Consider the following 12,187-nt stretch of genomic DNA (forward strand, 5'->3'; position numbering starts at 1 on the left):
CGTATTTGATACGCTACTTAGTGACGCTTGTGAATGTAGCAGCAGAGTGAACGCCGGGCTGGTTCCGATGTGGGCAACAAACGTTGTACCCCCTCAAATACAAGTTTCCGAAGGTAGGGGAAAGTAAATGAGGTGCACAACAACAGGAGATGAGCCGAGGCGAGTCGAACTGGTTCCACGTAGTAGAAATGCAGAAATAGAGGAATTAGTAAAGCGTCTTTAGTTTCACTTTCACTGTACCCCACCCCCACGCCCCCAGCGTCATGTGTTATTATTATTTGTACATACTGTATATGTTATATTTTCTGTGCAGAGATGGAAATATAAGACCGTTAATGCAAACACACCTGTTCGTACTCTTTTATTCCCTCACCCAATGAGAATTGATAAGAGAATCGATAAGGAATTGGATCGATAAGCAATATCGATAATGGAATTGGAATCGTTAAATTCATATCGATTCCCACCCCTACCTATAACACATCATATCATCAAATGATATATAATGTATCATATTTGATACATGAGTTCTGAAGCCCTCTACATGATCAGTGTGATTTTTTTTTTTTTGAAAAACCTGATGTATACGATTAGATACATGCAATACATGGATAATCCACCAGGGGGGAGGAATTCGTTCACCAGAGGCCTTTCCAGTGACACTACAAGGCTGTCATTAATGAGGAAGGAGGCAGAACTTTCCCAATTTTGAAAAGGAATTACCAATTTGTTAGAGATGTCTGTGTTATACTATGTTTTTGTTTGTTCAAAAATAATAATATTTGAGCATTGAGACCCAATGTATCAAATATGACACAAATTTGAAACTCATACGTGGAAATTGATCTTTGAAAAAAATAAAATTGGGATCGTTTAGAAGGACCAATAAAGGAACTGGAATTTTCTGTCAATGATTTAATGGTTCAGGCTTTACAGGGTTAATAATCAAAAAATCCATAATTACCTTTCAGCTCAGTACACTGGATCAAACATGAATTGTACCCCTTCCTTTTGACTCCTTTTTTCAGGCTGCTAAAAATATTCCAAAACCTATCTAGACATCTGATGCATCATGGGATTAAATATGTGATTGGCAGCTGAAGTTACTGATCATTATTAAGATTTGATTAGACTTGGCTCTACTGTGCACAGACTCAAACCGCATTAAATCATCATTTGTACAGAAAGGCAAAAGCTATGGATTGGTATATTTGCAAATTCTGTCATTGTTTTCATAAATTACTTCAATTCTATATAAAGAATAAATATTAAATAATATGTGCTCAATGTGACAAAAATGATAAAAGAATAATAAGACTAATGGAATAATAACAATTACAGAGCAGAGCTTCAAGTAGACAGGTACAATTTGTCTTGGAGGAGATTAAATTTTATTAGTTTTGACTTCATTTCATATATTATGATATATTTGGGACATTCAGTCAGGAATTTCAGCTCAGTCTCTATATTACTGAGTGCACTCTGTTGACACAGTCTGCTTTCTCCACAGCCAGGTTTTGTGTGTCGGCCTGTCTTGATGCTCAGACAGACTCAGACAATCTGCCACAGTGTGTTGCCTATTTAAGGCCAGATAACATATTTATCTTACTGTAGAGTGGTCAACCTCTGTCCCTCCCAGTGTGGCCCATGGGACCTCATTTCAGAAAAAAAATCCGAACAGTCATATAGCTCTGACTTATGATGACTTCCCTTCAGTGACTTTTGGGTTTGTAGTCTTTCTGTTTTCTGATACTTTAACTGTTTTCCCACAAATTGTGAATTTCTTGACTCATAAAATTGTCTTTTAAACTGACAGACATCATTCACGGCCTGAAAAAACATCCTGTACTCTAATATTCTGTTGAATTTCCTTTAGTACTGCCCACAGTCACCGCCATTTTTTAGACTCATGATGTTGCTGAACCTAGACCTGACCAACAGAATCAACCCCAGATCATAACACTGCCCTCACAGTCTTGTACAGTACTGTGGGCACTAGGCATGATGGGTAATCACTTCATCTGCCCCTCCTCTCACTCTGATGCACCCATCACTCTGGAATAGGGTCAGTCTGGATTCATCAGACCACATGACCTTTTTATACTCTACAAACTGATGGCTGTTGAAGAAAAGATAAGCTACTCACTGCATCAGAGAGAGTTAAAGATCTTGCACCATGTTCATGAACTTATTGCTGTATTTATCCAATGGAACGATCCTATCTGTTTTCTTTGGCAAAATCCAAGTGGATCGCCATTAAATGTAATATAATTTTTTTTTTTCTTTACAAAATAACGTCCCATGGGTCACCCCTGGATCAACTGGAATTTTTCCTCTCTGTATCTCACTACCTTATAAATATTATATTAACTATAAGATAAGGTAAGATAAGATAAGATAAGATAAGATAAGATAAGATAAGATAAGATAAGACTTTATTGATCCCACCATGGGGAAATTTCACAGTTGACAGCAGCAACATACAACACACCAGTTCAAGTGAGAGTGAAATATAAAGGAAAAGGAAAAATTTGGTATTTGGGTGCTTCTATGAAACTGATTTCATTTTGTTACCTTGCATTTTGTCAGCTTTTTAGACCCAATAATAAGAGAAATTTAGACATATTTCCCCCCAGGACGTACCTAATGATGACCTCAAAATTACACTCTTGCTCTGAGCCATCCCAAAATTAACAAATTTTCAATCAAATATTGGGGCCAAAAATAGGACCAAAATTGGGACATGAAAAACCCCCTCAGTGTCAGTGGGTTTTACTTCAAAAGCATGGCTTGAAATGGTCTAATATAGCGCTATAGATAAAGACACTGTGTTAAATTTGATGATCCTAGTGGTTTTTCTAATCCAGACATGTGGGTTTTTCATGAATCTCAGTCTCATTCCAGGTTTTGTATGTAACCCATTGTGTCCACTAGTGTTACGTGCAGAACCTGCCCAGTTAAACACATTTAAATTGCAAATGATTTTGTAAGAGCAGCCATTTTTGTGCAACACTCTGCTTTGCATAATTAGTTTGATTCCCAAAATGTACTTGTGAGAAAATAAAGAGATATTCGAAAAAATAGTAGCGTGTAATTTTTGTGTCCTTTTGACCGTGTTACATACAAATTCTTGTATTAAAAATAATTAAAAATGTGTTTTATCTAATAAATAGTTTCTCTTTTATCTCAGTAAGTATCTATTTTTAAAACAGACCCAAAATGCTTCCAAACTTGCATCATACCATTAGTCTACATCTGGTTTGAATTTTTAGCCCCCATGTCCTGTTTTTAGGGATTGTTTCATAGAGGCACCCATTTATATAAATAAATATTTATATAAATAGAGAATTTAGAATTAAACATTCTTAAGATTTAAATGGCATTTACATATTTACATTATTTACATAATGGTTGCACATGTACATGGTGTGATTTGGGGGTAGGGGGGACTATAGATTTCCGTTCAGATCAGGGTCTATTTTGTTGGGTTTGCATGTTTTCTCCACACCGTGGGAGCTTCCTCTGGGTCCTCCATTTTCTACCACCATTAGAAGCAGGTACATATAGATTAATTGTCCTGTCAGTGCCCTTGACCACGGTGCTGCAGAAGATCTGGAGTTGGTCCCTGAGCGCCTTCAGTGGCAGCTCATTGCTCCTAATGCGCTAAGTGTGAATACTAATGCTCGCTGCTGTGAGTATTATGGGTAAAATGTGGAGACCGAATTCCTTTATGGGGATAAGGTGAGTTAACCTTTAACCCTTTATAGGGAAAGTGACTATTTTTGGTAATTATCACAAGAGAGTGACAGCAACAGTTAAAGTGAGGACAGTGAGCCAGCACTTTCAAGTCCAATGTGGTCTACAGGGTCTGTAAGGTCCACCTCTGCATGAACAGTGAGTGGACCTGCTTTGTTAGGTACCATGAAGTAACGGTACTAATGTAAGGAATGATGTTCAGAGGGATAATGTGGATGTGGACAGGGGTCTGGATCAGCACTTATGTTGTTGCGTGCTCTAAAAGTGTTCTTTTCACCTTACATGTGTTTTTCTTGTATTTTTTATATATAATTCTCATATTTTTTTAAATTCCACTTATGGGTAAGGAACCAAATATGGCAACTTCATTGACCTCAATTTTCTACATAACAATAAAAAAATTGAAAAATTTCCCAAAAGTGATACATTTTTGTCATGTCCTCCAATTACACACCAAGGTTGAAATTTTTTATTTCACAGAATTTTTATCGAGTGGCTTATAAAAGGTTAATGCTCTTAGTTTTCTTTAAATACATATGGAGAATGCATGCTATTGTAAATAGATAGATAGATAGATAGATAGATAGATAGATAGATAGATAGATAGATAGATAGATAGATAGATAGATAGATAGATAGATAGATAGATAGATAGATAGATAGATAGATAAGGTATAGTAGGTATATTATTTGTAAACAGGGGTGAACCAGTTATTGTGTTTATGTTCTAATCTAATCTAATCTAATCTAATCTAATCTATTATCATGTTCTAAAAGTGATGTTCTAATGATCTAAAATGCATGTTCCTTTCACCTTAGATGTATTTTTCTTGTATTTTTTATATATACTTCTTTAATTTCTTTTTTTTTTTTTTTTGCCTCGTATGGGTAAAGAACCAAATATGGTAACTTCATTGACCTTGACTTTCTACATGACAATATAAAATGTAGAAAGATTTCACAAAAGTCATGAAGTCTTGTGTCTTATGTCCTCCAATAACACACGAAGGTTGAAATTTTGAATTTCAGAGTATTTCTAAGAGTGCCATATAAAGGGTGAATCTTTAAAAACAAACACACTTCTGCAACAGGACTAATTAGCAGACAAACAGAGGTATCATAAAACCTTATTTTGCTTATTAACAACAGCTTGTTTTGCATCTTCGGTCCATTTGTGTATTAATTTAGGTTTTTTTTTTTTTTTTAAACTCATATGCCCTGTTGCCTTCTAGCTCCAGAACGTGACCTTGGCCTTGGATCTCCTTAATGACACAGGCTTGCAGTTGTCCAGTGTTGTCCCACAAGGTAAGAAAAAAAAAAAAAAACTCGCTTTGTTCTTACGCAGTTTGCCTTTGGTAACAGCAGATTCATCCAAATTAAAATGCACAGCGCAGATGATGAAAGAAACAAAACAGAAAGCCTGAGAGTAAAATGATAATAACGGGAAAAAAAACAGTTTACAGTGGCTCCGAGATGGGAATGTCAAAGTAATTCAGAAGATATCTTCTATCAAGGGCATTTATCTGGATGACAGGGATGTGCCAAAATGTGTCTGTGCGTCAGGTGAGGAGGGGGATCGCTCCAGTGGTTTGAGTTAATCTGCAGTGCTTGGTGGAGTGTGGGTTTGACAGTGTTTTGGAGGGAAAGATGGAATTGCGGCGGAATATGAATGAGTATGACTTGTGTCTCGATGTGTATCACTGCGGATGATTGGCTCAGTCTGAGGTCATCATCATTCATTTAGAGAGAAGCAGCGAGGGAGACAGTCTCAAGGGGATGATGTCACTCTGGTGTCCGCTGATAGACGCAGGGATTTAACCTCGCAGCTACTGCCGTGTATCTACAGTGTGTGTGTATGTGTGTGTGTTTGTCTGAAGCAAGATCTATTATCAGTATTCATGAGCGGTGCTAGTTTATACCAAACACTTATCAGGCAGATCCAGAAATATTTTTGATTGTATCTTCCCTCTGTAACAGCCCAACGGAGTGAGTGAATTTCACTTTGAGACTGTAACTTCTTGTAAATCAGATTTTTAAAGACTTGTGTGACACTGTATGTTTATCTGCATGAGCAAAGACCTAAACTAATCCTACAAACACAGCAAAAATAGACTTTAGATTTCTGAGCAAAGATTGAGTTCATTTCGATTTGATTGTGGTTTGTGCGAGATAAAGACCCGACTGTTGTGGAGTATTGTGAAAGACTCAAAATAAACACTGCTAAGTAATCTGTAATCATTTCAAACCATATTTTCATTTACAAGGTCATTTATTTTGTAGGTGGTTCTATACATTTTTTTTTTAGCTGAAGCTATATTTAAATTCATAAATTTACTACAAATTCACTATGTATTTTTTACAGTGTTTGAACATGTGCCTGAAAAAAAAAAAAAATTAACCATAGACTCATGTGACATAAAAGATCTTTCAGCATATTTATGGGCATTCATTTAGTGTAATTTGTAACAATTTTTTAAAATTAACTTTGACGCAAAACATTTCATCTTGAATTGAATTTATCGAAAAAGTTTAGAACCATATGTGTTGCATATACATATTTCCTTATACCATATAATATGCTCGTGGATATGACAAAATGATATTAATTTGACAAATCACTCAGATTATTTCTAAAATAAGGGGGAAAATGACATAGTATTAGTGATTTTGACAATGTTGTACTTTTCCCTCCTGTTTCCAGTCCAGACAGATCTTCACAGATGAAGTATGATGGTGCAAATAAAACTGCACTGAAGATTAAAAAAAAAAAAAAAAGGGGTGCCAGGCAAAACAAACCCTGCCCCTCGCACGTATTGTAGCTTATTTTGGCATTGATCCAAACAGTGTCATCATATCTATGTGTGTGCTGATGTCAGCATATCAGTTGCCTATATATGTGTCAAGTTTGGAGTAAATTGAAACTGAATTGATGTTCTTGTAGACATGTGAAATTTCACCCATTATAAGTAAATGGAGGAAAAAAAAGATAAAAAAAAAAAATCATAAAAAAATTGAACTTTGACCTAGTTTTCCTAAAATGTAATCACATCTATTCTAGGTCACTGGCAATGTATGAGCCCAATTTGGTATGAATTCAACCAATAGTTTTGCTGCTACAGACATGTGAAATTTTGCCCATTATAAGCACTAGATGGGAAAAAAAAAGATCTAAAATATTAGAGTAAATTGAAACTGAACTGATGTTCTTGTAGACATGTGAAATTTCACCCATTATAAGTAAATGGAGGAAAAAAAAGATTTTAAAAAATCATAAAAAATTTAAACTTTGACCTATTTTTCCCTAAATGTAATACAATCTATTCTGGGTCACTGGCAATCTATAAACTCAATTTGGTGTGAATTCAACCAATAGCTTTGCTGCTAGAATGTTAACAAACAAACAAACAAGCAAGCAAACAAACAACAAACAAACTGGGGGGGGGGGGGGGTTAAAAATAAATATAAAAAATATAAAGATATTACAGAGGTAAAGTGATATTTATTCATTTTGTAATTTTTCTTAAGATCTCATAATGTTATGAGAATTAATTCATGACATTTTGAGAGAGAAAAGCTGTCATTCTAGAAGTAAAATGTCAAAATTATTAACTCATACCTGTTTATGATATTATTCTCATAAAATTCCAACATTTTTCTGAAATGTTCTGACTTCTAGTGTCTTGAAATATTATGAAATATTATTTGTTGAAGATGTTCTTGACCTCAGTCTTTCATAGTAAAACACTCATGTAGTGATGTTAAACATAGTTGTAGTACGTCTGGTTTTAATACAGATAAGACAGTAACCAGTGTATCTGACACTGTTACTGTCTTGGAGGGAATGGAGGAAATTACACTCACCTAAGGACTTTGTTAGGGAGCGTCGATCAGAGGAGTCTGGGGACTGTGGTTCAGGGTGATCAGAGAGCTGGTTTGTGCCTCTGAGCACACTGACCATAAAGAAACAGTTTTCTATGTTCGGTGCAGAAGATGGACTGACCTCATTAATGGGAACAAGATCCTCCAGGCGGCTTCAGAAACCTTGTTGAACGTTGTCTCTGAGATGAAACTGCTGTTGTAGGATTAAGATTACAGCGACGGAAAGAGATACTTGTAGTTTTTAATTGTATGAACTTTTGGCTCAACTAAGTGTGTCTGAAAGAAGAAGCCAGAAAAGAATGAGTGAGTGAGCGGGTGATTGACAGACATGTCTAAGTGTGTGAATCAGTCGATGGCCCATTGATCTTCTTCACTTCCCCGCAGAGCCATTATTGACAACACACACCTTCTCTGTCAGCCTTATTTTCTCTTTCACACACTCTAAAAAATAACTCAGGCCTTAGTAAATATCACAATAATATAAAGGTATACTACCTTAATAAAATCTCTGAAAATCCCTTCAGGGCTTATTGGAGTTGGATGTACCAAAGTAAATGCTTAAAAATCCATTTTAATTAAGTTTAGTTGACAAAAAGAAATGAGTATTTGAGTAATGAATTATATTTTTAAGATATCAATAATATTTTCTGTGAATAGTGAGAACATTTGAGTATGGAGCAATTATACTGATCAGTTTCAAAAACTTTAATAATTACTCATTCCAACTCAATAGTCTTCATCTTCAATAACAACTTAAGAAAATGAATAAGTTTTGTTAGAACGTCATGACGTGCACCATTTGCACACAAAGAGAGTGGATTATAACCCATAACCCTAACCCATACTGACCTGAAGTACTCCTAGATTAAAGAGTAAATACATTTTAAAAATTAAGTAAATGTAACATTTATTCTAATATTTGATAGTCCAATATGATTTACATTCTGTTAAAAACATTAAGTAAATGTAACAGATTTGTTTTGTTAAATAATAATCTAATTTTCACTTGCATCTACCTAACATTTTAACTCTTTCATGCATATTGGTCACTACAGTGGACAGTTATTCTCCAGCTTTTCTCTTATATATTCATGGGTTTTGTTGTTTTAGTTCCATATCAGCCGACACAGTGGACACTTGTGCACCATCCCATACACTTTAATTCACACCATTACAGTAACTTTGCTGTTCTTGATAAACCTGATCTGCAGTAACATGTTTGAGTGTAAATCAATTGCTTGTCATTATTATTAAACAGTTTTGATTTTTTTTACATGAAGGTTTTTTGGGTTTTTTTCATATTATCTCCATGAAGTGAGTAATGACTAGTATTAGAGTATGTTAAAATGTGAGAAAAATCAGATTAGCTGCATTAAAAGTGTTGTTATTTCATAGTTTTCACATGATGTATCAGTAAATACATGTTTTTTTTTACCTCAAAAACTAAATGCATGGTGTCAAGCTGAGTGGACATTTTTGGAACTCCATGAAAAGTAGATTCACAAGAAAAGTTTCAATCGCATTGGTTTTTTTTTTTAAGCCTAAAGAGGAATAAAAACACTTGGGGAAAATAAATCTTGATTAAGGTTCTCACAATTCATGCATGAAAGGGTTAATTACTAGACTAGATAATTATTAGACCACCCTTATTTTCTTCAGTTTCTTGTTCATTTTAATGCCTGGTACAACTAAAGGTACATTTATTTGGTCAATTATAATGGTAACAACAAAAATAGCTCATAAGAGTTTAATTTCAGAGCTGATATCTATCCATTTTCCATGTTTTCTTGATAATCAAAATCACTTCAGTTCTTTCATCAACAGCTATGACATTATACTGACAAAAACAGTGCTTTTAGGCATTCCATGTTTTCTCTTCTGTCTGTTTTAGTCACATGATACACACAGGAGTTAGTACTTGATTGCATAACCATTGTTTTTGATGACTTCTGATGCTCTAATAATTTTTTCCGCCACTGTATATCTACTCATTTTTTTTGGGTGGTTTGAACTCAGGGTTACAATTGCAAAGACTTAAAATTTTAAATATATCAACTCAATTTTATATTTCATGGGAGTCGATGTATTCAGATCTGCTTCAATTTTTTAATTATATTTACTTAATTCATAAGGTAAATCTAAAGCTTTCAAACTTACTGAACATTTCTAAGTGTAAAAATGTTACATAGATTAAATTGAGTAGAGCATAGTTAAAGTTCTTAGAGTGCAGAAAATAAAAGTTCAACTCAACTCTGCTGCTGTAACTCAGACTCTGTGTAGCCCATGGCTGTAAACGACACAGTCAACATGATAACTGTTAATATAAGAATGAGCACAATTAATATGAGCCAGGAGCAAGTGGCTAATTTAATTCATTTTTAGTGTCTTTTTAATTATGGGCATAATTGCTGTTAATCAATGAGGATTCCCAGGACTCGGGGTCTAAAACGGGAGTGTGCCATGTGCATTAATTAGGTTAACTGGTTGTGGAGTCGATCTTCATGCCACAGTTATTCAGTTAGTACGTAGCACAAGAGCAGTTTTGCTTGAATCTAATCTCACCAAGGACATATTGATTAAATTTATCTTTAATGTGTTTTTTGTCCTCTTGATCTATGACCTGTTCAGACGGATTGTGAGGATAGTTATTAGCTAATGATAGTGAAGGCATCCTCATATTTTGACTATTTCAGTGGCTTTGGGAATGCAGATGGTGCATTATGACTACGCACTAAACGTGTCCTGTGGATTTTGTGACAGATATTGTCTCTCAGGACGTCGCCGCTACCTTGAAGGTCCTGTACGCCTTGTTCAAGAAGCACAAAGGAAAGTGACAGAGGGCGGAGTCAACACAAAGGAGCTCAGCCACTGGGAATACTGGAAAAAAGCTTAAGAGGGGTTTGTTTCTTCAAAACTCCTGAAAATGTTGCACATACTTTTATTTAACAGATGTTTGATTGTTCTCACCCTACGACGGCGTATTTGGGCCATATAAGCAAATAAAAATGCATGTCACTACGAGAGTAAAGTCGTAATATTTCGAGAATAAAGTCATAATATAATGAGACTAAAGTCATAGTTTTAAAAAACTCATTATTTAACAAGAATAAAGTCGTAAAATTTTGAGAATAAAGTCATAATATAATGAGAATAAAGTCATAGTTTTAAAAAACTCATTATTTAACAAGAATAAAGTTGTAATATAAAGACAATAAAGTCATATTTAAAAAAAAAAAAAAAAAAAACTTCATTATTTAATGAGAATAAAGTTGTAATATTTCGAGAATTAAGCCATAATATAATGACAATAAAGTCGTACCCACTCATCGAATAATGGAGAACTTGGAAGATTTTGTGAAATTATACTTTCATTTGGGGTTTACACACGGCCAAATACTGAGCCTATCCCCCCATCTACACGTTATCATTAGTCGAAGGACTTCGAAGCAAGTTTGCACACGTTTGGGTTTGTTTTGTCGTAAGAACTGAACTGATTTGGAGCAAATTGCCTCTTTTGTGGAGGAGAAACTAATGAAGTGGTCGACTGCAGGACTATTGGTGGTTACACCAGAGCCATAGGGTTTGTTATTTCTAAAGAAACTGTGAGGATTCTATTCTGAGTTTTGGAGTCCAACAGAGGTGAAAGTTATTGCTTCGCTTGTTGCCTTTGCTGTAAAACTGGAAACTGTCGAATTTTCAAAATATTACGACTTTAATCTCATAAAAGTACAACTTTATTCTCATAAAATAATGTAGAGTTTTTTTAAACTACAACTTTATTCTCATTATATAATGACTTTATTCTTGAAATATTGTGACTTTATTCTCATTAAATAATGGCTTTATTCTCAAAATATTAAGACTTTATTCTCGTAGTGACAAGCATTTTTATTTCCTTATGTGTATACGCTGTCATATCACCTGAATTGATACAGGTATAATTAATAACCCTGAAAGACGTATGATTAAATGTTTCCAATTTTTGTTTTGCTGGATTCAGACATTTGTATTTTAATGACTACTTTTTTCCTTAGGAGTCTGTAATTGTATTGAATTTCCTTCTATTATTTTATAACTACTATATATTTTATTATGAATCTATTTTACTTTGCTATGTTAAATATGAGACCCTTATCTCAAAATATACTCTGAGTCAAAATAAAAGTTGAATGAATCATGCAATTGGTCACTGATATAAACTCTTATTCTTATTTTCTAGCTAATGAGTATGTTAAGCTGGACAACATTTCAAGTAATTTCACTATCACAAACAAATTCCCATTTGTGTTGGAATAAAGTTAAGTTGTGTCTCAACACAGAACCAGAAAAGTGGCCTAACTCTTTTTATATGGCATGAAAATGACATCAGGATCATGTATGTTCATATTAAGTCTTTTTATGTGGACGGAGACAACAGAGCTGCACAAGGCAGGTATGTATTTTCTGGTGTTTTATTCCTCTAATTTTGCTCCTGCAGCTTTAAACAGCAGAATAACAACAGAATCCAGTTAGGAGTGTGTTCCATGTATGGATGTTACTGTTATGATGATAA

The 12,187-nt window shown here is 34.4% G+C and overlaps 1 protein-coding gene across 2 annotated transcripts in view; it reads left to right on the top strand.

Moving 5' to 3' along the window:
* parvg (parvin, gamma) overlaps nt 1–10,512 on the top strand; it is a 33,344-nt gene extending 22,832 nt beyond the window's left edge. For both annotated transcript variants that reach the window (XM_030137190.1, XM_030137191.1), the window contains 2 exons: nt 4,989–5,061; nt 10,396–10,512. In XM_030137190.1, coding sequence (XP_029993050.1) covers nt 4,989–5,061; nt 10,396–10,469 — 147 coding nt within the window. In that variant the 3' untranslated portion in view covers nt 10,470–10,512. The remainder of the gene's footprint in view (nt 1–4,988; nt 5,062–10,395) is intronic.
* The last annotated feature ends 1,675 nt before the right edge of the window (nt 10,513–12,187 follow it).

Source organism: Sphaeramia orbicularis, chromosome 6 (assembly GCF_902148855.1).
Source record: "Sphaeramia orbicularis chromosome 6, fSphaOr1.1, whole genome shotgun sequence".
Taxonomy (NCBI): Eukaryota; Metazoa; Chordata; class Actinopteri; order Kurtiformes; family Apogonidae; genus Sphaeramia; species Sphaeramia orbicularis.